General features: G+C 33.8%; 1 protein-coding gene and 1 pseudogene across 6 annotated transcripts in view; one reads left to right on the top strand and one right to left on the bottom strand.

The window, feature by feature from the left end:
• TBCK (TBC1 domain containing kinase) overlaps window positions 1-27,948 on the top strand; it is a 288,134-nt gene that overhangs the window by 128,589 nt on the left and 131,597 nt on the right. For all 6 annotated transcript variants that reach the window (XM_037830400.1, XM_037830399.1, XM_037830401.1 and 3 more), the window contains exons 21-22: window positions 19,621-19,657; window positions 20,659-20,820. In XM_037830400.1, the coding sequence (XP_037686328.1) occupies window positions 19,621-19,657; window positions 20,659-20,820 (199 nt within the window). The remainder of the gene's footprint in view (window positions 1-19,620; window positions 19,658-20,658; window positions 20,821-27,948) is intronic.
• LOC119529071 lies at window positions 15,632-16,580 on the bottom strand (annotated as a pseudogene).

Here is a 27,948-nt window from a genome sequence, read left to right as displayed (position 1 = left end):
TTGAGGCTATCAGCTATAGTAGCTTTACTTTTCCAGGATCCAAGCTTTGCCCAGGGTCAAGATCTACCCCAGTACGTTCCTTTGGTGGCCCTGAGACTAATGCTATACCTCAGACTGGCTGGGATCCAAGCTTGACCTAGCATCAGGATATGCCTCAATACTTTCTTTTGCTTTCATTTTAATTTTACCTGTTGGTAGGGGCCCTGAAGGTAGAGGCTATATATAGTTCAGACATCCTGGGATCCGAGCTTGGCCCAGTATCAGGGTCTACCCCAACATTTCCTTTACTTTCACTTTTCCCCTTGGAGTGGCCCTGAGGTTAGCGACAGTAGCTTATGGCTAGAGTCCAAGCTTGGCCTAGCCTTAGTTAGGTTCCACCCCAACACTCTGCCCCCCTTTCATTTTACTGTCATGGAAGGCAATAACCAAGTGATTGTACATTAATTTTTTCTTATTTCCTTGCATTTCCTTAGGCATCAAGTGGGCAACTTCCTGGGCATTGAATCCATCATTTCTAAATTTCAGAAATGGATTGCAGCACAACTGTAGTCCCATAATATAGATGTCCTCATGGCCATCCAGGAATCATAGATTCATCATACCCCACCCTCTCATCCTTTCTCTTTCCAAACTATATGTTTTAGTGATTAGTCGGTGTTTTCTACCAAATCCCACTTCTTCTGATACCAACTATTCAGTTTACCTCCCAGAAAGAAGCTCAGGGCAAAGGCCAGACCTCACTTTGAGCAAGGCCAAATTCTTTACTACCCAGAAAGTGAAGTATAATGCAGCAGCTTTCAAACATTTTGGTCTCAATACTCCTTTTTACTATAAAAAATTATTTGGAACCCCAAAATGATTTTGTTTATGGGATTATTTCTATCAGTATTTACTGATATAATTCAAAATATTTACTAATTCATTAAAAAATAGCAATAAGGAACCCATTGCATGCTAAAAAAACATTTTTTATGAAAAATGACTAATTTCTAAAAAAATAATGAGAAGACTGGGATTGTTTTACATTTTTGCAGTCTCTTTAGTTAATAGAAGAAAGCTGGATTCTTATACCTGCTTCCACATTCCATCTGTTGCAAAATGTTATTTTCATTGAAGTATGTGAAGAAAATCTAGCGTTATATTGACATGTAGTTGGCAAAGGCCCTTTTCAGACTAGTGGTAGTTTCTTAAAGGTTAGTATGAGAATGTGAACTCTAAAAATCATATCAAGGAACTTTTCATACTCTACTACATTAAAATCCCCTGGTCTGTCTTGCACTTTGCATGAATGGTTCTTTTTGCCCATGCATGATTATGTAATCTTATGCATTGATCATTTGAAAAATATTAGTTCATTAAGTTATACAGATCTTCAAACTGTGAAACATTTCATTACAGAATATTAATAATCACATTCATAACCTAAATATATGCTGTTTACAGGAAATTCGCTTTAAATTCAAAGGCACAAGTATGAAAACTATGGAAAAAATACCCCATGAAAATAGTAACAAGAAGAGAATTAGGGTGGCTATACTAATAATAGGTAAAATGGATGGGAGAAAGAAGGTCACTATATATAGGTAAAAGTATCAATTCCACACGAAGATATAACAATTATAAATTTATGTGTACCTAACATCAGAACCTCAAAATATATAAAGCAAACATTAACAGATTTAAAAGGAGAAAAAGATGAGAGGAGACTTCAATACACCACTTTCAGTAATGGCTAGATTATCTAGACAGTTGATTATTAAGGAAATAGAAGACTTGTACAATACTATAAACCAACTAGACTTAATAAACATATTTAGGATACTTCATGCAACAGTAGAATGCACATTTTTTCCTAGTGCACAGTCATCCTCTAGGATAGACCATATCTTGGGTCACAAAACACATCTCAATAAATTTAAAAATATTGAAATCATGACTTAAATTTAGAAGAGCATTATGTTACCAGCTAAAATGACACATTATTTTTCTGTATCAATTAAATACTTTGCCAGAGGAGAGATGGTAGTAACAATAAAGTCTTTCTTGTTTTTGTGAATTATGTGAGATTTCCTGCCTCTCTGAATTTTAAGCTTTTTTATTTGCTTGACTTTAAAGTACTTTTCTAAGTACTAAAATGTTACTTTAGTACTCAATGAGATCATGAAAAGTTACTCTGGAGGTATGGCTAATCCTCCCCCAAATTGATAATTTACATCTCAGAATCATTGCATTGTTCAAGTGATGTTATTATTGATTTCCAGTTTATAGTTTTTAGCTCAGTACTTTAAGATGAAGAAAAATAAATAACAGAAGGTAAGTTTATGCAATTACTTTTTAAGTTTGTTTCTTTTTTTTTATTTAGGGAAATTGCAACCTGCAAAAGATGTAATAAATATAAGGGGGAAACTTTATCATCTGGGTCAAATGAATCTTTTTAATTATTTTTATATTTGAAGTCATTTTAATAATGATTTTAGAAGTAGAATAATGGAATAGTGGAAACCTACTTTATTAAAAATTTTAATAAGAATTTAAACATAGCAAAACCAAAATTTTATCATGTATATTCCTGGTCTTGAAAGTATGAATATGTATGTGTAGGTGTGTATATATATATGTGTGTGTGTGTGTGTGTGTATTCACATGTATGTATGTATATGTACAGGAAATGAGCAGTGTCCTTTGAACTGCTTTTGTGTCATGCATGAACCTAGAACATATCCATCTTGTAAATACTGACCCCAGATTTCAAATACATCTTTGATAGTTTCTAGGTTATCATTATTTCTGATTCTTCTTCTTGTACTTGCATTATCAAAGCAAAATCATCAAAACAAAACTTTGACAGGACTCAATTTTGTTGGCAAACAGCAATCATTTTTGTTCCATAACTGAAAAACATTTTCATTTTTAGATTTATACACACTAATTAGAACACAGTGAGTTTTTTCATTTCTATATCATTTTACTTCCAATTACTTTGTAAACACATTTACCTTTAGCATTTGTCCAGTTACAAACTGTATCAAATAAATTGTAATGCAGGATCATCATTTAAAAAAAAAAAAGAAAGATTACTTTTTGACTTCCTTTTAGCCAAATGAGATAGATGGTCCAGGTTCCTGTTGCAAAATATTGCGTGGTGACGTGCTTTCCATTTGATGACTACCTGGATGAGAATTCCGTATTTACATATTATTCTTTGATTCTTGTATTTGAGAATATTCATCCAAGATATTGTCATCTGACCACAGTCTGATATTTCACTTATATAGTCAGTTTTACTATTTCATTAGCATCTAGAGTGCTGCTATCGGCACTTAAGGAACTGGTTAAAAGGACTAGTGTGGATCATTAAATCCATTTAAAAATAGGACTAAGATTAAACAACCATGTGTGGTATTGTATAGTATAGAATGTAAATGTTATAAACCTTAATGATACAAAAATATAGACAAATTGAGGTATTAGAAGTCAGGGAAGGGACAGGTAATATATGTATATTAATTTTATCTTTCAAAGCAGGTGATTGATAGATGACACATAAACCTTAAAAATATAGTTTAAAGATTTTTTGCATTCTTTTTTTATCAACTTTAACTGGGTCTTTTAGAAACTCTTATCTCTTATAGTAGATAAATAACAGCAATATTTTCTCTGTTTTACTAATTTTTATTAAATTTAAGTACAGTTACATCTAACGTCTAGTATGTCATAAAAATAGTAATTATAATATGATCCAAGTGTTCCAGAAATATTTTTATTTTTAAGTATACATGCATAGAAATATATCAAGACTAATGTTTATCATATGTTAATTATTATTTCTGGGTATTAGGATTTGAGGGTTTTTAAACATTTTTCTTTTTCCTTTCTCCATTCTTGAGGTTTTATAGCGAACATTTATGTAGTAAAATTGATTGCCATTAATTAAAAAAAAAAACATGGCAGGTACTGTTAAGGCAAATGAAAGAGTTTAATACTTCTCAAGTACTTAAAATTAATTATCCTTTATGATAAAGGATTTCTATCTTTTACTCAATTTATTTTAAATTTTGTTAATTTTATTGATTTATCTTTTGTCTTGAGGAGTTAAGGAAAGAGCTTTGAGAAACATAAAATCATTTTATTTAACAACCTGAGAAAGGTTAACTTAAATCATGGCAGTGATTTTTTTTGTTCATTTTGTTTCTGTTTTGTTATAAAATCATTGAATGCCATTCTGAAGCTCAGAGAAATATTGCAATAAAGATTCTACAGCTGAGACTTTAAAAGGAAATTCTATGCATGAGAGATGATTCCTCTTCCAGTTTGCTAATGCTGCTGGAATGCAAAACACCAGAGATGGACTGGCTTTTTGTTAGCTGGGAAGGCATGTGGTTGGCATCTGCTCCAAGTTATGGTTTCTAAATGGCTTTCCCCCAGGACGTTCCCCTCTAGGCCACAGCTACTCTTCAAACGTCACTCTCGGTTGCTCTTGGGGCTTTTGTCCTCTCTTAGCTTCTCCGGAAGAAGAGTCTGCTTTCAGCGGCCATCTTCAAACTGTCTCTCATCTGTAGCTCCTCTCTCAGCACTGTGCATTCTTCAAAGTGTCCCTCTTGGCTGTGGCAAGCTTGCTTCTTATGTCTGAGCTTGTATAATGCTCTAGTAAACTAATCAAGGCCCATGCTGAATGGGCGGGAACACACTTCCATGGAAACTATCCAATCAAAGTTATTACCCACAGTTGGGTGGGTCGTATCTCCATGGAAACACTCAAAGAATTGCAATCTAATCAACACTGATACATCTGCCCACACAAGATTACATCAAAGATAATGGCGTTTGGGGGGACATAATACATTCAAACTGGCACAATTCCTTTTTTTAAAGTAATTATGACTGCACAGTCATTATAATTCCTTCATTAATGAAGGAAAAGGGGAGCCATTTCCACATAAGGAAAGCATTCTGACTGCACAACGATCCTTTTGCACTCAAGCTTTAAAAGAGCTATCCAAAAGATAACATTAAGAATTGCATGCTCAAGGATGAATGTAAGAGTAATGAGTAAATAGGGATCACTAGCCACATGTGGCTGTCTTAAATCTAGATTTAAATTAATTTAAATTAAATAATGTTTAAAATGTACCTCAGTCTCTCTATTCACATTTCAAGTGCCCAATAGCTACATGTGGTTAGTGCCTACTGCATTCAACAGCACAGATGTTAACATTTGCTCCATCACAGAAAGTTCTGTTGAATAGTGCTGCTCCAGAATGATTTGAGACTAAAACTACAAAACAAGCTTTTTGGCTGTGTTCAGAAAAAGATTGGGGAGGATTTAATAACCACAATTTAGAGTATGTAGTGTAATATAAATAGATAATTTAGAAAAATACTTATAACCTAATTTGCTTCTGTCATTTCCACTACCATTGTGTAGTGCAAAGAGCAATAGACTAGCAGTCGGAAGTCTTAGATTCTAGTGCCCACCTTATAACATGTATGCTTGTGATCTTGGGCAGAGTAACTTGCTTTGAGCCTCAGGTGGTTCAAATAAAATATGGACAATCAATAATATCTACCTTGACTACCCACAGGATTCTTGTGAGACTCAAATAAGTTGGAATATATAAAAAACATGATGATAAAATGGAAGCATATGTTAGATGAGGAGAGAATAGATCCTCCAAGAGGTTTCAAATCTCAAACCAGACAAATTACCAGGGTGGTTTAAAAAACCAACAGACAAAAGAAAAAAAAAAACACTTGCATATGTCTTTGGGGGATCTACCACCAATAATCTGGAATTTTATGAAGAATAGAAGTGCCAAATGATTTAGATGCAGGTAAAATTTTGTGATTTTCATAAAACAAGAAATCATGTATCCTATAAACTGTAGTTCAATAGCTTGAGTTCAAACCCTGACAAGTTTAGAACATTAATTCATTAGTGTTCCATGCCTTGTGTTCCATACTACTTTGTTTTATTTACCTTTTCACAGATATTAATCAAGTGTTCATATTTCTTTTATCTGTCATAGCACCTAGCATAATAGTTTTCATATAAGCATGCAGTATAATTGGTAGGTTTATTTCAGCAATAAAAAAATCTTTTGTTTCAAGATTACTGGTTCACGAAAATATCAAAACATAACTTTTTCAGTTTAAAATATTATGAAGAGCTGCCTTATGACTCATTGTTATCTTATCGATTTATAATTCTAACATCCTGACTATTGTTCCCTTATTGGTAATTATGGAAATGAAAGTAGGTTTTGTCCTTGAAGATGTTTCTGCAAGATTCTAAAAAGATAGAGGGTGGAGCAGTAATGTTAAATAGAGAGAGTAGTTTAGTACTGCCTTTGCATGTACTGTGTATTTTGTTTTGTTTATCTAAATCACTTTCCTATTCCATTGAATTTATCCTAATACAGCATAAGTCATCACCTTTTTCCATTGTTGAAAAAGATATTGGTCTTTTGAAAATGAATGATACAATGGAACATTAAAAATATTTGGGGGAACATTTTCTTGACTTTTGAGAATAATTTTCTTTGTATCAACCCATGTTATTCTATATGTAGCTAAGAGGAGGATAGAAAGTCAGATATAGACAAAATAAAGGATCTTGTAATAAAATATGGAAAGTAGAGGAAGAAATATTTTATGTAGAAATATTTGAACTTTTGTGTACTCAAAATAGTTGAGATGGGATTGAGGAGTGTTGAGTCTTGGAGCCAATAGGGCCTCAAATACATTAGTCTTCTTGGGCTATGCCTTGCTTTAAAATAGTCTACCTCAACCTGTAAAAAAATCAGTTACAGTTCCCAGTGCTTAGGATTCTCTTCTTTTTACCTTTCACTCTTGCCTGTCTTTATTCCAAGAAAACAGGTGTGTATCTCTTGTTAAATGCCTCATGAGATTTTTTTGGGTTACTAAAATATTTTCCGATTACAGAAGTAGCTGGATAGTTATCAAGAATGATAATTGTATCTCCTTTAGTTTTGCCTGATACGTGCCGCATCCTCTGTGTGGTATTTTAGATCCACTAACCACTCTACTAGTTAATCTACCTTAAAGGTTCAAATAGATATGTAACTATATGTAATAGATATCAGAATACAAAGTCCAGAATTTCAGAGTTTCAAGAAAATATAGGATAGTCTATACTGCTTTAAAAGCCTGCTGATTTTTAGGCATACTTTTCTTGAATGACTAGATGTGCATTTCCTTAATACAGAGAATCATTGCAGGGCACCAAACTAATGGTCCATATGTATTTTACAGAGGTGGCTTATAGTAATTTAAATGTAAAAATACTTCTTAGTTGAGGTAAACAGAGAATATAGTATAATCTTAAGTAGGTAGAAAAGAAAATCAATTAGAAGGGACTCCCTTTTATAATAGTAAAATACGTATCTATATAGTGCAATGTGTTTGTAAATAAAAAATTCATTTAACAAAATCATTTGACAACAGTTCATGGATCTAAAGTAGGATTCATCTAGGATTTATATTATAAAAAATATTTCCAACAGCTGTGAGATTCAAGAGGGAAGGAGAGAAGGCTAGAGGCAACTGCTTTCCATTTCAGCTGCTTCCCTCGTCTCACAGGGATCCTGGCACCCCAAGGACCCTGTACCATGGATACTCTCTCTGAAGCAAATGGCACCTTTACCATCCACCTTTTGAAGAAACTATGTGAAGAAAACCCTTCCAGCAATGTGTGTGTTTTTTTGCTTCTTTGAGCATCTCCTGTGCCCTGGCCATGTTCCACTTGGGCACAAAAGGAAGCATCACTGCCCAGATCAACAAACAAAATTTTAGAGGTATTGCCTGCCAATTTGAATAATTCACTGATTTTACAAAACTGGTCCTCAATGATGCTATATATTTTAAAGGAAAGCAGTCTAAGCAGTTCAATGAAAATTATGCAGAAGAAATGTCTTTTAAAGTTAGCAAGAATGAAAACAAGCAAGCACAGATGACATTTCGATGTGTTCAGTTTTGGATGTCCTATGTAGATGAGATGCACACCCGGGTCCTGGAGCTTCCCCGGGTGGGAGAGGAGCTGAGCACGCTCATTCTGCTTCCCAATCTGCTATGAACGCTAGTTCACTGGTTCAGATATTGGTGAACACTAGTTTACCGCACACCCCCAATTTGGCAGCAATTCACTGGAGTTGAATGGGCACTGACCCCTTCCGGGCTGCCTTGTACAGATGTTCAGGATGTACACTGCCTGATAGAGAGTTGTTCAAAAGCAGCCCCTACTATCTAATTAAAAGCAGTATTCACCCCTCCCCATGAAGAATTAACATGTGGATAAATTGAAAATGAGGATCCTTATGCCTCCCTTCCATGGATATGCCTCATGTTTTTTACTCTCCTTAAGGATTAATTGCTCTTTTCTTCTGAAAGTACAGTCATGCAAATTTAACTCCCTATTTGTACAAATGTTTTGGCCGTTTCATAATAGCACAAACTTTTTGGACCAAGTTTTTATTTCCATTTTGAGGTGGAAGAAAATACGACAAGAACAAAGTCTCCTCACACTTCAAAATTACTCAAATTTCAGGTGTAAACCTGCAAAGAGGATCAAAGATTTGAGTTAGATTCTTTGCCAATAAGTTGAGAGACTATCCAATTCTCAGCTCTAAAGCAATACAGAAAGAGATTGTGGATAACTGACAGTATATTTAAAAAATACAACTAATTGCCAACTAGTAAGAAAACAGTTATTTGAAATCAACTTAACCCTCACCTTAAACCTGCTGTAGGTAGATGAAACTTGAATACTCTGAAACTTCAACTCCATTTTGATTTTACAATGATACAGACACCTCCCACCAGGCACAGGTGACAGATGGGAACTTGTGTCAAGCCCCTTGTGAGCCCAATTCAGCATCCAGGCCCTAACAGGCCAGACAGCAGAGGCTGTGGCTGAGGGCCACTTATGTTGGGCCTCAAAAAGGGCCTCAAAGTTCAACTGTTGAAATTATTTTCTAGTGAGGTAGATACACTAAAAAGGTGGATAGATAGATTAAAAGAGATGATATACTTTTAAAAAAGGACAAAAAATATAAAATTTAAACTCATATCCCATTAATAAGATTGTATAAAATGTTTAATAAATCCTATGGTTAACTTGGGGAAAACACAATTATATTGCATTGCATTAAAAAAATTCCCTTTTCAATTAACTTTCATTTTTATATATTTGCATATTTTTGAACCATAATATTCTTTTCAAAATCAAACTTAATGAGCCCCTTTCTTTGTTTTCCTATTGATAGTTCTAAATTTGACATTACCAAGCCCTATGAAAAGACTGCATGAAATGCTGAATATTAGTATTCTTTCTTCATATTGCTAGGGGGCAGTATTTACTTAGCCGTCTTTTCTAGCAGATGAACGCTAGACAAAATCAAGAGTATATAATTTTGTGATCTGGAGAAAATCATTACTTTATGTATGATTTCTTTTCATTGGGTTTCAGTTTCCAACTTTAAATCAGGAAATAGCTAGTAATATCTGTCATTTAATGAGACCAATTATATACTTTTATATTTGTATTCAGGTATTTCATTTTTTAATTACTATTTTTTAAAAATTAAAACTTGCTGCTATTCAAAATCATCTTATTTTGCTGTCTTTTTGGTGTACCAATCAGTACTATGAGTCTATGACTCTGTACCAATATATAAGGAATTATTTTGGATGAAATTATAAATTAAGATTTTTAAAGGGAGAAATAGAGAAAGCATAAATAACAGGCATTACTGTCTCACAGAATGTTACCTATTTACCTGTTCTTAATTGGTAAGAGGTAACTACCTGTGCTGCTGAGCACCTAGGAGTTGTTATATATTAAAGATACTTATTCAACTTGAATTATTACTTTTCAAATATCATTAGCATATGATTCTGTTTCATTTATTTTTAATGTATTTTTCATAATGGTTGTCTAAGGATAGGTCTATAACAAAATCTCAAGTTTAGTGTTTTTTTCCCAATACTTTCCACTATTTATATTAAATAGTGGGATTTTTGAAAATAAAGTAACCAAAGAAAATTAACTGTTTATTCTCATAAATTCGTATTTGTTGAAAATTCTTAAGAAAGATATAGTCTCACCATATCTTTTTCATGACTATTTGATCTGTTTAATCTATCCATTTTAGTTATCTTCACTGTACATTTCACTGATTCTTTCAACAAATATTTGAGTGCCTACTATGTGCTGGGCATTTTTTCAGACCCTGGGTATATCAGGAAAAAAATTAGACAAAATCTCTACCCTCACTGAGTTTATATTCTAGTAGGAGGCGGGGGAATGGACAATAAAGAAGATAAATATACAATGTGATATGTTAGATAGTGCTAAATTTTAAAGAGAAAAAAAGTAAAGCAGGGTTGTCATTATTAAGTACTCAGGTGAAGGAAGAATTGAATTTTTAAAAGGATAGCCAGGGAAAACCTTACAGAAAAGTGATTTTTGAATAAATGCTTTAAAGTGAAGGAGACAGCATTACAAGCAGAAGCAACAGCAGGTGCCACAGCCCTGAGGTGAATGGGAGCATGCCAGGGAAGTTAAAGGAACAGCCAGGAGACCAGTGTGACTGGAGTAAAGTGAATGAGGAGATAATATCAAAGAGCTGATGGAGTGACAGATTGCATAGAACCTTATAGTTTGTATTTAGGACTTTTTATTTTCAGTTGTGGAATGCCATTGGAGGCTTTTGAGCAGAGGAGTAACATGTTCTGTTCTAAACATTTTAACAAGATCCTCTGACTGCTATGCTGAAGAGAAACTGAAGGAGGAACAAGGATGGAATCTAGAAGACCAGTCATGGGGCTATTGCAATAACCTGGGCAAGAGATAGTGGTGTTTTGAATCAGGATATTAGCAGTGAGGGTGGAGAAAAGTTTTCATATTCTGAATATATTTGATGGTAGAACTAACAAGACTGCTGATGAAAAAGAGGAATCAAGAATGACTCCATGATTTTATTACCTGACCAATTGAAAGGATAGAGTTGCACCTAACTAAGATTTGGAAGACTGTACTTGGAGGCACAGATTTTGAAGGAAGTCTCAGGAGCTCAGTTGGGGGCATGTTTTGTATATCTGTTAGACATACAAGTACAGATGTCAGCTAGGTAGTTTGGAATTCAAAGAAGAGATTTGTGATAGATTTTTAAATATGGGAGGCCTCACACTGTATGCAATCATTTAGAGAAAAATAGGAAATAGAAAAGGTCTAACAGCTGAGCCTGGGACACTCCAATATTTAAAAGTCAGGGAGAAGAAGAGGAACCAATAAAGGAAATAGAGAAGGAGCAGTCAGAAAGGTAAGAAGAAAAATAAATGAGTGTGGTATCGCGAAGCCAAGCAGGGAAAAAATAAATGATATGAAGCAGTGGAAGTAGGCAGCTATGTCAAGTGCTGATTGTTAAAAAAAAGATTGTGACTGAAAATTGGCCGTTAGCTTTAGCAACATAGACATACATCATTGATGACCAAGATAAAAGCAATTTCATTAAGGAGGTGGAGGCGAAAACCTGATTGGAGTGGATTGAGAGAATACTTACACTTACTGCTCTTATTGAACTGTTAGCTCCTTATGGGCTGCAACTATGCTTTGTTCACTACCATATCCTATCATGTAACACAGTCCTAGCAACTGTTATTCTCTCAGTAAATACTTTTGAATTAATAAATAAATGAGTTAAATGACTTTTGTCCTCAAGAATCTTATCATTTTCCTGGGGAAAGGATGGTAGAAGATGCCATAAAGTCCTTTAACTTTGCTCTCATTGCCCTAGAGGCAAAAAAACTTTATTGTAGCACTTAACTGTAATGCATGGTAAACATCTGTTCACATGCCTGACTCAGCTACTATAGTAGGACGCATATTGTCTGGCTATAAGCATTTCAGAATGAATGAATGAATGATGCATGAGTGCATGAAAGATGAACAAACATTCTCGGAATTAATTATAATGGAGAATGTGCTGAGATAGGCAATTATATATAACTACAATATAATTGCATATAATACTAGTGTATATGATATGGTGTGATATAAAGCTTAGTGGGATAGGTATAAGAAAAATTTTCATAGAAGAAATGGCAATGGAGGGAGGCTTTGAAAACTAATGGAAATGGTGGAGGAATAATTTTCTAAGAAGAAAAGAGGAAAAAAAAGTTGATAAGAAAGCAGTATCTGTTTAGAGCATAGTAAATCATCCATTTTAGCTAGATAGTAGAGCATATATAGGGAAGTGTTGAGACACATGGAAATATAGCCTGCTACCATATTTCTTATATTGATATTGATAATTATACTTTAAATTTACACTTTCACATGTATTATTTCCTCACAGCATCTCTGTGACATACTTAAGACAGATGCCATTTTTACTATTTCAAAAGAAAAGAATTTGGGATTCACAGTTAACTGACTTCCCCAAGGCATAGTATGGGTAATAGAAAGAGCAAAGACTCAAATGCAAATTGTTCTAACTCCAAGTCCTTGGCACTTTTTGCTGATTCAGAATGGTCTTAAATGCCTGACTAGGAGGTTTATATTTAATTTGGCATGCAGTAGGCAACCATCCATGTTGGAGCAGAATAATTATTTGATAAGAGTTGAATTTCTGTGAAGGAAACAGTAGAGCAGATTGAAACTGAAAGCAGGGAGAAAAGCTATGGAATATTTGTGATAGTCCATGCAAGAAAGGAATGGCAACCCAAACTAGGTTGTTTCAGTATACGTGGATACAAACAAAGGACAGAAGAATCCTTTTAGAAATAACATATGTAGGACTTGACAGAAAATGTTTTAAAATTATAAGATTTTTGAGCCTAACTGACTGGTGTAATGGTGGTGATAGAAAGAAGAGGCAGTTTGGGGGTGACCATGAGTTCAGTTTTAAATCTGTTGAACTGGGGATGTTAGTGAGATATCCATATGGAGGTAACTATCAGACAAATAGAAATAGCATCCTGAGGGTCTGAAGAGATACTACAAACATTTGTTAAGTACCAACTTTTTAATTCATTTATTTTTCACTAAAGTTTTCCTGTTTTGTATTTCATTACTTTCCGTTCTTATCTTTATTATTTCCTTCCTTCTTGCTTTTGGTTTTCTTTGCTCTTCTTTTTCTACTTTCTTAAGATAGAAACTGCGGTTATTCATTTCAGAACTTTCTTCTCTTCTAATTGGGTGTTTAGTGCTCTAAATAAATTTCCCTTTAAGAGATACTATAGTTTAGTCTTAAAATTTTTGATGTGTAGTGTTTTCATTTTCATACAGTTCAAAATATTTTGTAAATCCTTTTTTTTTAATAAAGAAGTTGCAGGTTGACAGAAAAATCCTGCAGAAAATACCAAGTTCCCATATAACCCCCCTCATACAGTTTTCCCTATTATTTATATTTGCATCATTTGCATTGATGTGGTACCTTTGTAAAAACTGATGAAACAATATTATTATAATTATAATATTAACTGCAGTCCATAGTTTGTGTTAGGGTTCACTGTATGTGTTGTACAGTTCAATTTTTTTTTACATTGTTATTCCAGTAACATATATACAGTCTAAAACTTCCCCTTTTAACCATATTCAAATATTTAATTCAGTGGTGTTAACAGTCACAATGTTGTGCTACCATTATTACCATCTGTTACCAAAATTTTCTATTACTGCAAACAGAAACTCTGGATCAATTAAGCATGAATTCCCCATTTCCTACCCCACCCTGGCCCCTGGTAATCTGTATTGCAGCATCTGATTCTGAATTTGTTTATCTCATTATTTCATATCAGTGAGATCATACAATATTTGTCCTTTTATGTCTAGCTGTTTCATTCTACACGATGTCTTCAAGATTTGTCCGTGTCATCACATTGATTCCTTTTTACAGCTTAATATTCCACTGTATGTATATACCACATTTTGTTTATCCATTCATCTGTTCATGGAGACTTCTGTTGTTTCCATCTTTTGGCAATTGTAAATGATGCTGCTAAAAACATCAGTGTGTAAATGACTGTTTGAGTCCCTACTTTCAATTCTTTGAGTATATTCCTAGAAATGGGATTTCTGGGTCCTATGGTAATTCTATACTAACTTTCTGAGGAACTGCCAAACTGTTTCCCACCAACAATGAACAGTTATTCCTATTTTTCCATTTCTTCTCCAGCACTTATTTTCCTTTTTTTTTTTAAATAGCCATTGTAATGGGTATGAAATGGTATCTCGTAGTTTTGATTTGCATTTCCCTAATGGCTAATGATGTTGCACATCTTTTCATGTGCTTTTGGCCACTTGTGTATCTTTCTTCTAGAAATAGCTACTCAAGTTGTTTCCTGTTTCTGAATTGTGTTGTTCATCTTTTAGTTATTGAGTTGTAGGATTTCTTTATACATTTGGGGTATTAAATGCTTATCAGATATGTGGTTTCCAAATATTTTCTCCCAAATTCTGTGGCTTGTCTTTTACTTTCATGATGAAGTTCTTTGATCCAAGAATATTTTTAAATAAAATGAAGTTCCATTTCTCTATTTTTTCTTTTACAGCTTGTGCTTTTAGTCTAAATTATAAGAAATCATTGCTTTATGGAGGGTCCTGCCAGTACTTCTCTGTTTTCTTCTGAGAATTTTATGCTTTTAGTTCTTATGTTTAGGTCTTTAATTCATTTTTTTATACATTTATTAAATGACATTGACTTGATTGGAACCAGCAAGTGTTTCATGACTAGTGAGGTATACATGGGTAGCTGTTTCTAGAATTAGTACCCTAGGAAAATACTCAGGCATGGATAAAATGTAACACAGTAATGATGGGAAATGGACAATGCTGCAGCATAAGATTTCTTCAGCACCTTAAAGGATACAAACTCCTTTTAAAGTACACTTCTTCACAGACAGGACACAAAACATTTCAACATCTAAAGTTAAACAATCCGAGATTCTGAAAGTGAATAGCAACTTAATGGTTAAAATTTGAATAATGGTGACTATGGGGAGGCTATACAATAAGACATTTTTAGCAGTTTTTCAGTGTTCGTTAAGTATTAAGCTTAAGTAATGCATATTCTGGTTTCACTTCAAGAAAAGCCCAAGTTTGTTAAGTTTCAATGTCTCTGGGCAGTACTGGTAGGTAATACTTAAACTGACAATTCTCTCTTAAAATTAGGGTTGGTTCTCGCTACCACTGAAGAATAGCTATAGTATGAATCTCTCAGTGCTTTAATTTATGTCGTCAGTGCACTTGAGATATAGAAAACTGTATAAACTCGAATGAGCATAATGTCAGTTAAAGAAAAATATAACTGCATATGCACAATTATTATTACTACCCCTTATTCTACTAAGTTAGAGAAGAGAAAAGTTCATAATTGTTGGGAGTTAACAAAATCCATCTCTAGAATTCAAAGTAGTGCCATGTTTCTCTTGGTTCTATAATATAAAGATTTAGTGTAGTCATGATCTGTTAATACTGAACCACAAACTCAAGTTCAAATGTGCTGCATTTCCAGTAACAGGAAAGTAATGGTAGCCAGGTTTCAGAATAATGCTATAAGAAATCTAGCTCATAGTCCACAGAAGATAAAACTGCTCCTGAAGTGATACTGCTCTATGTAGGGCACAGAACTTTCAATATATAATCAGTTAACAAGCTCAGAACTTTTTCACTATCCTCCATCATGGCATGGAGAATTTTTGTTAATATTTAAGGATCTTCAACAGATGGCAGTCCATTTTTTTTTTCATAAGGAATGATTGTCATCAAGTATGTGTTGGCCATATGATTTCCATATGATTGCCATTCTGAGAGCTGCCATTTTTGAGCTTTTTGTTTTTGGCTGTTTCTTTGTGCTCTTCCTGTTTGTTTTACACTTCAATAAAAACAGAAATAAAGCTGTTTTTCACTTCCTTTTCAAACTCAAGTTCATCTTGCAGGGCCATCTGCTGCACTGGCTCTTCATGGTAATCCTTAATGGTGATCTCAGTCTCTTCCAGTAGTTCATTTAAGTTAGACACTGAGAGACTTGTTACTCTCTCTTCAAAACTGCTTGTACTAGATCTCTTAACGGTTTGAATTTCCTGGGAAAGCATTTAAAGCTGACCTGACTGTATGAGGGTTTCATTATCTTCAGGGTCTGGTGATTCCTGCATCATTTCTTTGATTTCTAAAATAACCTGGTCTGCAGAGAAGAGGGGCTCATGGCTGATGCAGGAGATGATGATTGAAAGCATATCCAGCTGTTCTCTCAGATCCTTATCATCTGATGTATTGAGGGACAAACTGTCACCCTTTTTCTGAGAGGTTCAGAGTAAGTGAATGCTGGTATGGGGTGACTTCCAGTACACAGGCATTGCATTTTCATAATTATCTCTCAGGGCATTGCAAATCAGGATTTGGCAGAGACTGCTAGCTGATTTCCAGACTTGGTTCCACCATCTTCCTGAACACACAACTGGACCTCATTCCTTTGATCCATTTTAAATTAATTTTTATATATGGTATGAGTTAGGGATCCACCTTCATTCTTTAACTTACGGCTATCCAGTTTTTCCAGCATCATTTATTGAAGAGACCATTCTTTCTCCATTGAGTGTACTTGGCAGCCTTGTCAAAAATCAAGTGACAGTAGATGTTTGGGTGAACTCTCCATCTGATTCCATTGGTCTATATGTCTGTCCTTGTGCCTGTACACATGCTGTTTTATTACTGTAGCTTTGTTGTAAGTTTTAAAATTGGGAAGGGTGATTCTTCCAACTTCATTCTTCTTTTTCAAGATTGTTTTGGCTATTTGGAGCCCCTTAGCCTTCCATATGAATTTGATGATTAGCTTTTGTGTTTCTACAAAGAAAGCTGTTGGAATTTTGATGGGATGGTGTTGAATCTGTAAATTGCTTTGGGTAGAATTGACATTTTAATAGTATTTAATCTTCCAAGCCATAGGCAGAATATCCTTACATTTATTTGGCAATGTTCTTATAGTTTTCTGTGTACAAGTCCTTTATATCTGGTTTAAATTTATTCCTAGATCTTTTCTTCTTTTACTTGATATTCTAAATGGATTTTTTTCTTGATTTCCTCTTCAGATTAATTACTGATATATAAAAATATTACTTATTTTTGCCTTTTGATCTTGTACCCCTCCACTTTGCTGAATTGATTTATTAACTCTAGTAGTTTTGCTGTAGCTTTTTCAGGTGTATATATAGGATCATGTCATCTCAAAATATGGTAAGTTTCACATCTTCCTTTCCATGGTGCCTTTTATTTCTTTTTCTTGCTGAAGTATCTGGGTAGAACTTCCGTAACAGTGTTGAAGGACAGTGATGTCAGTGAGCACCCTTATCTTTTTCCTATCTAAGGGGGAAATCTTTCCATCTTTCACCATTGTGCATGACCTTAGTTCTCTGTTTTTTATATGCCCTTTATCATATTAAGGAAGTTTTCTTCTTTTCCTAGTTTTCTAAGTAATTTTTTTCAGGAGGGATGCTGAATATTTTCAAATGCCATTTCTGTATCATTTGAGATGATCACATGTTTTTTCCCCTTTGTTCTGTTAATATGATGTATTACTTTAATTGATTTTCTTATGTTGAACCACCATTGCATACCTGGTAAAAATCCCACTTGGTCATGGTGTGTAATTCTTTTAATGTGCTGTTGGATTTGGTTTCATAGTATTACATTGAGAATTTTTGTATTCATAAGGGATATTGACCTGTAATTTTTTTTTCTTATGGCATCTTTATCTAGGGTGAAGTTAGCTTCATAGAAGGAGTAGGAAGTATTCCCACCTCTTCATTTTTTGAAAGAGTTTGAGCAGGATTGGTTTAATTTTTCATAAAATGTTTGGTAAAAATTCACTTGCTATCCAGTCCTGGGGTTTTCTTTGTTGGGAGGTTTTTGATTACTGATTCAGTCTCTTGTTATTGGTCACTTGACATCTTCTATTTCTTCTTGATCAGTGTCAGTAGTTTGTGTGTTTCTAGGAACTTGTCTATTTCAACTCAGTTATTTAGTTTGTTGGCATGCAGTTGTTTAAACTATCCTGTTAAAATCCTTTTTTATTTCTGCAGAGTCAATAGTAATGCCTCTCCCCTCCCCCTTTCATTTCTAATTCCAGTTATTTGCTTCCTCTGTTTTTCTTTGTCAGTCTAGCTAAGGGTTTATCAATTTTATTGATTTTTTCAAAGAACCAGCTTTTGGTTTCATGGATCCTCTCTATTTTTGATGAAGTTAATAATTATAGAAAATAGTGTGGAGAAAAAGGGATTGTGAGCTAGTTGCTGAAGTAATTTAGAAAAGATTCCTAAAGCAAACAATTGGCTTTGATCAGAAAGGTAGAGAGTTATATATTTGATGTCAGGTCCTTAAAAGAAAGGAAAGTTGAGTAATAGTGATAAAACTTACCTCTGCTGATTTTATTTTTAAAGTTAAAGTAGACTAAAGTGTTCAGATTTTATTATCTTATTGTTTTCTACAAACCATATTGTTAACAGTGAAGTCACATCCCTTTCTTTTCCTCATTTTTCCCATTTGAAATGTCACTAGCAAGTATTGTCTATGTTTCGATATATATAAATGATGATATTGTAGTAAGCATTGGACTTTATTTCACATACTATACTTGAATTTTTAATGTAGCTATATGTAATTATACTTATACAGTTCTTGATTGGTATTTTGATAGAATAAATAATTTTGTGCAATGCAAAGATAAAATACACACTATACTCATAAATTCATAATTGGTAGGCATTGAAAGAATATTTATTTAAGCCCTAGAGGTAGTAAAAAAATCTTCATTTAGTAGTCGGCTTTATTAAATCAGAAAGTAAAATAAAGTTAATGCCTTTTCTGGTCTCTCTGTAAATTATTATTGACTTTTGATGCTTACTATAGACAAAGGAGATTTTACTCTACTTTAATCTCTTCTCTAGATACTAAGAATGAATTTTCACTCCCAAAATCTCAAAAAAAAAGAAATTGATTAAAAATTATATAGCATTTCCATATTCCAGGTTGTAAACTTAGGAAAATAAATTTGGCACTAGGCTAAGGAACCAAATTATTCTATTCCTAGACTTGCTACTTTTATTCTTTAAGAAGTCTCCTATTACCTGAGGAAGTGGTACCAAAAAGCATAATACTTCGTAACACCTTTTCATGAAACATTTTTCATATGTCATATTGATTCTCAAAAATACCTAGTAAGAGTATCTCAACATTGATGAGGGAGGACCTTTAAAATGTCAGCAATATTTTTGTACAACCTGAAAAGTACACCCTTGAAATTAACATGCTAGTATTGCATTTGGATTAGCCATGGTCTTGAGTGTAGACTTTGATGAAATGAAGACATTTTGTGGAATAATCCCTGGTACAAAAGTTATCTACAGCATTTGTAATGTAGGTAGATATCATTATATTATATAGCATTTGTGATAGTCACTATGAGTACCTGCATTCTCTTTATTTTAATAAGTGGAAGAAACCAGAAAATAGAACTTTTTCACCATTAAGTTTATCGGTAATCATTCTAATTATCTCTTTTATTTCCTTTATCCATCCCCTGTGCCCCTTTCTTTTTCCACTCATAGCTCTATGCCATCCCCTGGTTTCTCACCATGTTTACCCGTAAGTATCATATTCCCTTCCATTTTGTATTTGCAAAAGGATAGCTCCATTCTGCCCAGTATATTTACAATAATATTAAGCAGATTTAATAAGAATCCTTATGAAATTCTAATGTAATAGATTTGGGTTGAAAAAAGTTTCAATTATTCTAACTCTGAACATCAAAATAGAATTTTATAGGATAAAAACCAGTTTAACATGTCATGACATTCATACAATCTCTACCCTTTGTTGGAAAAGAAATTAACATTCACCATAGCATTTACATAAAGTTTTGGAGGACAACTTTTGCAACCAAATCAGTCTTAATTTTTAGAGTTTCTCTAGCAACTTATACTTTTATTATTTTCCTAAACTGACATTCCTCTGGAAATTGAGCAGATAATTCAATGTATAAGACTTTAATCAGTTACAAATATTAGTACAATGGACATCCTTGCTTAGGTATGTACACGTGAAAAATGGAGTACAATATTTGAAGTAGTCTATATGCATTGGCCTGGAAAGGTATCCATAGGATCTTGTTAAATGAAAAAAAAGGAAGTTGCCAAATATAGAAATTTGTCCATAGGATTTTTTAGTGTGAATCTAATAAGATAATTGTTTAGAGTGCATAACAGAAATGTAACCATACTTATCTAAAACAGTTCTAAAGTACAGCTAGGAAAATAAGCTTGTGAGAATAATATAACCTGGAAGATTCTGGGAGAAATAAAATCAATGGAACAACTCTATCAAGATTGTTAATGAAGGTTAGAAAATACCATGTATTTGACCAATCTAATTATTACTTCTTTTAGAAGACTTAGAAAACGATAAATCTACAAAGCCAAATAAGCATTTTATAAAAACAGTTTGGTAGTAATTTTTCTTCTTAAATAATAATTTAGACCATAAGTTAATAGTCATGTGTCTATCAAAGCATTATTGTTTCGAATTTTTATTTATCTTGTTTTTAAATTTTATTCATTTATTTATTCATTTGTTTTGTCATTTTACAGATGTATTTCCACTGCACAAAATTTTTCACCTCTGGGATACCTTACTGCTTGGGAATTCCTCTTTCCCGTTCTGTATTGGAGTAGCAATTCTTCAGCAGCTGCGGGACCGGCTTTTGGCTAATGGTTTTAATGAGTGCATTCTCCTCTTCTCTGATTTACCAGGTATAGATGTAAATAAATGGAATCATTGAAATAAATTTGACTAGAAAATAATAAGACATTTAAAGCCATTTGCTGAAATAGCTATCCAAGCTTCCAGAATCTCTTCTAATTGGAATTTATCATCTCTCTCTGGCTTCTCTCCTCTTGCATACTGCTTTTTGCATTGCAGGTACAAAACTGGATCATTGTAGATCACTGTGGTTTTCTTTCATCTCAGAAAGTGACACCACAGAAAAGAAAAAGAAGTCCTGGGGGCATTTGCCTTCTTTAGCATTTTGCTTAAGACAGGCCTGTTTATTTTCAACTCATGGAAAGTATACAGACTAATTGGGAGGGTGTTTGAGGATCTCTGTGGTTTTACAAAGATGTAATTCACATGGAGCTTTGCTCCCTCTCAGCCATGACCGCTTGCTAACAATTCAGCAGTTCAAGAAAAAGAATCATTATTCCTCTTCGTAGGGCAAATCACACGCCGAGAAAATTCCAGTTATTCAATGTAGATTGGTAAGTTAAGCTATATAGGCTATTCACAAGTCAGGAGTTTGTAAATCTAGAAGTTGAAAACTAAAGTGTAGAAATATGAACAACTATAGTCTAAACTTTGATGCCATAGTTAAAAAGATGAAATTTACATTGTTACCTGAGATACAAACTAAATCTGTGAGAGAATTAAAAACTAACTATAGTTTTTCAGAAACTAAAATGCTGCTTAGTAGAAAATTTCCACTTGGTTCACAATATTGAATTGGCTCCATCCCTTCTGAGTCTATTGCTGTTTTCCATATTTTCAAGCAGCACATGTGACTGCTTATAATACACTTAAAATTATACAAGAGATGTGTTTGCCTGAATAGCAAACAAAGAAAAAAGGTACCTTAAGATTATATATTTATTAAGCACTCTCAAGAGGGATAAGAAACCTGCTGCCTACACTGATTTTTATTTATGATGGGTAGTCTGTACCTGATTGGTATTCCACCATCTCTCTTGTTGAAAATCTTCATCCTTATTGGGAAAATAATAACAAAAATATCTTAGATTTATTTAAAAATTCTTCCCCCCTCAAAAGAAATTTTTAAGTATCACTAACTTATCAAACTCAGAATTCAAGTTATTTCTTATATGAAAAAAATAGTAGTTTATTTTTTCTGGGAGATTCTTTATGAAAATCAAGCTATTTTTTTTCTTTTGGTGTTAAATAGTAACAAGTTCATTCCACCAACTAAGAAGACTGTCACCAGCAGATGTTTTTCTATATTCCCAACTTGCCAAAATTAACATAGGATGATTTATTAGGATTAAAGGAATTTTTCCAGTCATTTCTTAAAAAAATTATTAGGAATGCTGATTATGCATTAAGTCAAGCAATTTTAATGACTACAACTTCATACAGTATTTAGATTCACCATTTATATGCTGGTGAAAAAAATATGTTTTCATGTTTTATAGGTAGATAAGTGGTAGCTCTGCTTGTCCATTAAAATAATATTTCTGAAATCAGGAGATAAGGATATATGTTTGTTAGAACTGACTAGTTGAAAAGGTAAACTGTAATACTTTTGAAAAGAGGATGCCTCTTATTAATGTGAATTGCCTTGATCCTCAGTGCCATTATTTCTCATTCATCACTTATTTGGTCATGGTATTATATTCCCATTGGGGGAGAAAAAAGTTTAAAAGAGAAACATGGCTTAACAACAACAAAAAAGCAGAAAGGATGTAAATATAAACTTAAAGTATACATATGTGTTGTACTTTTTAATTGAAGTAAACCCATTTGGAATTTCTCTCCCAAGTAGGTAGAAATGAATGTCTTTTTTTGTCATGCCTCCCTCCCTCCCCCGCCCTGACTGTGTTTGTACATTCTACTTAGGAAATGGGAAGTGGTCATAGAAAGAGTCTTAAGAAGTGAATTCAGATTAACAAACACAGAAACACAAACATGCTGAATTTTCCTTCCCTAAGCAAAACATTAGATAATGTTAACTTAGAACATATTTGAAAGAAGCAAGCTATTTTTCTAGTCTACCATAAAAGGATAGATAAGTTGTACTTTGATTCTTGAGACAAATTCTTTAAAGACACTTTAGGATTAAACATTGATATGTATTCATTTATGTTATGCTTTACTGAAATTCCCACCTTAGTTTAAAAGCATAAGTAAGCAATCAGAACAATTGTAACTAAATTCTTTGCTGAAACAGAGTGGCAAATTCCCTCTTAACATCTATTGGCAGTGACATAGTGGAAACACCACCTAGTTGATAACCTCGTGAATGGGAGAGACTTGCTTATTTTTTTTAAATCGTACTTCCTAGTTCTTTCTACAGAGGAGACTCAGTAGCCTGGTACTACATGGACTGTAGAGCCAGATCACTTGAGTTCAGATACTGACTGCCACTTAAAGCTGTGTGACCTTAGGGGAATGATTTACCTCTTTGTATCTGTTTCCTTATCTCTGATTATATGGGAATAATAGTAGTACCTACCTCAAAGGATTGTTGTGTTAAATAAGTCAGTATATCTAAAGAACTTGGAGCAGATCCCAGCAAAGAACAAATGCTATGTAAGTGGTGTTGATGTAATGATGATGATGATAGTGGTGGTGGCAGTTGTACTTTTCCTCACTTTTTCCCTTCTATCTTGACATGCTTTCTCATTGGTAGTATAAATGCAGAATTATCCTATTTGGCTCTTCCTATAAATTATTGAAGTAAGTATCAATCTTATGTTTTTACTTGTTAGCAAAAGCTAATGAGGAATTATCTAAAAAGATAAGCCTTCAATGTCAAATGTATATTACACATAAGAAGAATATCTCTTTTCCTTGCTCAAAGATACCATAGTATAGTGACTAGAGAGCACAGACATCAGAGTTTGAGTCCTAGCTCTACCACTCCCTAACTGTGTGACTTGGAATACTTTCAGTTTGATGATGCTGAAAAATCGTGGTCTGGAGAGTAAGATAGATATGAGTTCACAACCCAGCTCTGCACCTATTAGCTCTGTGAACTTGGGCAAGTAATTTCATCTCACTGGAAAGAGGATCCTATACACTATAGATGTTTAAGTAACATTGATATAATATCTGCATTTGACTTATTATTGTGAGCACTTACAATAATATACGTAATACACCTGGCACAAAACCTGGTTCAAAGTAGGCATAATTTTTTTAAAGAATATGTAGCATTTAATGTTGAACTAGCATTCAATCTCTGTTAGTTAACTCCTTCCTTCCTCCTTTCCTCCTCTTTTTACTAACCCTTTTATTCTTGAAGAGAGAGCTTAGCAGAAAAGCATGATATTCTGCCAAAAATTGTTTCCAACTTCCTATGCCTTGTAATAGATGATAAAGTGTGGTGCTACATTCTAAGGAAGTACAAGTGGTGCTAGAAAACTCTGCTACAAGTTTTTGACACGTCTTTGGTATGTGTACCATTTTGTTACTTAGCGGAAAGAACTATGAGAGCAGTACATTCAGCATTTCTCATACGCTTTAAAAATAATGGCAGGGTATTTTGGAATAGATACCAGGTTTTTCATAGCACCATCCAATACTGATTTTGACCACTGGTGTTGAGAGAGCATTTTCTGTAGTTACCACCATTTATACCCAATTATCACAGGTTGAAATTTTCAGCTTTCATTCTACTCTCTCTATAATTCTGCTGAAGTATCTATTTCACTGATTTTTTTTTAAAAAAAAAAAAGGTTTTGAGGATACATCAAAACAGTTTTCACGATGAGAATGGTCTGAATAAAACCAGAAAGGTAGTACTTTTAAAATAGATTTGCAACAGCTGATATACTGAAATGTTTTTCTATATTGTTGGGATATTTCCTTTGTGTGGTTAAAAATTAATTCAAGATGCTGATGTTAATCTGTATGGTTGAAAGGAATTCTTAGAATGTATATCTCTGGATCTCTGAGCAGATTTAAAGGCTAGAATAGTAGAAGCAGGAAGGAAGTTTTTCTTAGGGAACCTGTGCAAAGACATTGAGAAATCGGTGTGGAAAAATACTTAACCTATTCTCAGATATTAAAATTGTGACTTTAAGAGAGAGAAGTATGTACATATAAACTACCAAGTTTACTAAAGGAAACACTGAGAATACTAAAGGCCATTTGGCATATGAAAGTCTCAAATTCTACTTGCAGGAAGAAATTAGAATTTGAAAATTCATAGTTGTATGGTATTTGTTTTATTACAGAAGCTTAATTTAAAGGAAAAGTTTTAAGTTAAACTTTTTAAACATTTTTTATTTCAATATTACCTACTTGCTGTACAATAGGATTTAATTTTCAAAACAAATATGGAAAATATTGGTAGCATCTCACTATTATGTAGCATTTCACTGTTTCCTCAAAAGTATTATATCAGTGAAGGTGTCTAGGTACAGATACTTACCTATATGACTTTTAAAGCACTTTTGTATTTGTATTATTTAGATTAGCATGGGCTATATCATGAAAGCAACACATTTTTTTTTTTTTTTTTTTTTTTTTTTTAACAATGCAGTTATATGCCAGAATGTCTACGATCCATAATAAGAAATCTAGGGCATTTTTTTCAAATCACATGCAAATATGTTGGGACTGAAACAAAATGAATCAAGTTGTAAAAATGGAGAAATAGAGCAAAATACTAAAATATGAAAAATTCTTTAAAAGCCATGTCTTACTGTTTTCCTGTTTGTCCCCAAGATGGAGCTGGGCAATGGTGAGAATAAGAGTGCAAGAGGAAATGCAATTCTATTTATGAAATTTCATAGATATTTTTTACTAGAGAAGTTGTGGGTTTACAGCAAAATCATGCATAAAATACAGGGTTGCCATACACCATCCCATTACTAACAGCTTACATTGATGTAGTGTATTTGTTACAATTGATAAAAACCCATTTTTATAGTTGTTCTATTAACTATAGTCCATGGTTGAACTTAGGGTTCACTGTTTTGTGTTGTGCAATTCCATGGATTTTTTTTTTTTAATTTTTATTCTAGTAACATGTATACAACCTAAAATTTCCCCTTTTAAACACATTCAAATATATATTTCAGTTCTGTTAATTACATTCACAATGTTGTGCTACCATCACCACCATCCATTACCAAAACTTTCCCATCATCCCAAATAGAAACTATGTAGATTTTAACCTATAATTCCCTGTTCTCTGCCCCCACCATGCCCCCTGATTACCTATATTCTAGATTCTGGAGTGTTCCACTGGACTCTGGAATTTTGAAATCGTTGACTCAGACCCCTTCCTGCCTGTTGAATAGTTGTTCTTGTGGAGGAACTGATTCCTGGAGCTTCCTATTCCATCATATACCCACAGTTCCTCTCCATAGATTTTTAAGGTAGTTTTGATGATCCCTGGAGTGTACTTCTTGGTTGTGATTTCTTATATACTTGTAAAACATTTTTGGCAGGATCAAGACCCAAGCTATTTTCCTTCCTTGTGTTTGCCTCAGAGAACAATATTAAGCTGCTCTGTAGCTTACCCATATGAATAAAATCTGCTTAATCTTTATGTTGAAATAGTTCAAGATTTGCTTTATGTAGCATGTTGTTATAGTATAAGAGTTACATTTTAAGTTAGGTTACCAGATAAATCAGGATGCCCTGTTAATTTTGAATTTCAGAAAAACAACTTCCCAAATATTTACTGTTTATGCAAAATTCAAATTTTATTGAGTACACTGTATCTTTATTTGCTAAATCTGACAATCCTAATTATAAGTGTTAAAAAAGGAAATTTAGAGAAAAAAGATATAGTAAAAATGGAGGAATTCAGTTATAGCATTTATCATTTGGGTGGGAATTTAGCTAAGTAATGGGAAATAATACTCAGATATTAGCAAAAGACTTTTTAACTTCTCTATTGACATAACCTCCATCCAATTGGTGGTATATATACCCTCATGTAGAAAGAATGAGTTCCTAACACCATAACTAAATCTTTATTTTCTCCTAAGAATAATCTGTTTGGCAAATTGTAAACATTTGATTTCTAAGTAGTTCTGTGAGATATTATGAGCATATTCATATCATTTATGGCATCAGCATCTCTAGAATGGAGTGCTTAATTGTCAAGAACCACAAAATAATTCAGAGTCATACACATTGACACTGATTTTTCTTAAATACATTATTCAGCATAAATGCTGGTGGGTGGTTGTCATGTTGCTAGATAGAGTAACTTTACAGCATCCAAAAATCTGCAGGAGATATTTAGTACTCATTCATACTATTCTTCCACTGTTACTGACTGGGAGAAATAAGCAAGAGGAAGATGCTCATTTATAATAACTATCAAAAGCATTAGAAAGATAGCGGAGTAGGGAGCTCCAGGACTTAGTCCTTCCACAAAAACAGCTACTAAACAGGCAGAAACTGAAAAAAAAAACTATTTTGAAACCCCAGAGGACAGAAAAACATTGTACAGCACCCAGGGAGGACCAGGAGGAAGAGGCTGATAAATTATTACAGTAAAGAACAGTAAATTGCTCTTTCCATGTAGCTGTTACCAGTGTGTATCCCCACACTCATGGCAGGCTGCTGGGTCCAGCCCCTGGCTAGCTGCTGGTGATAGAAAGGGACCTAAAAATCCCCTTCTCCAAGAAGAGGTATGGGCATAGCCAATCAGTGATCACAGCTTTTGATTAGCGAATATAGATTGCAGGGTCCCAGCTCTGAGGGCAGAGCAGACAAAGGCAGCAGCAGCCGCTATTGCAACTCTCCCTGCCCAGGGGCAGAGACGATGGAGATTTAAAGATGTATGTTTCCTCAGGGCTGCAGGGGAAAGTTAATTGAAGGGCTGCATTTGCTGGGCATGCCAGGAAAGCTCAGCTTTGGAGAACCGTCAGAGAAGGTTTTGGCACCCATCCTATTCACCTCCCCAGGGCACTTTACAGCTGGTCTGTGCCCCTTTTATGGGTGCCTGGCACTGTTTTGGCTAGGAAACACTGACTTGGGAAAGTCCTCTTGGGGTGACCATCCTCCCAGAATTTGCCTACCAGGCAAAAACAGCAGGAGACAATGAAAGGAGTATAAAAACTGCTGATTTGGATATACTATGTCCCCCAGAAAAGCCATATTCTTTAATGCAATCTTGTGGAGGC

The sequence above is a fragment of the Choloepus didactylus genome, chromosome 3 (genome assembly GCF_015220235.1).
Source record: "Choloepus didactylus isolate mChoDid1 chromosome 3, mChoDid1.pri, whole genome shotgun sequence".
NCBI classification, from domain to species: Eukaryota; Metazoa; Chordata; class Mammalia; order Pilosa; family Megalonychidae; genus Choloepus; species Choloepus didactylus.
The sequence above is the reverse complement of the archived record's forward strand: the minus strand, read 5'-3'. Positions and strand labels throughout refer to the sequence as shown.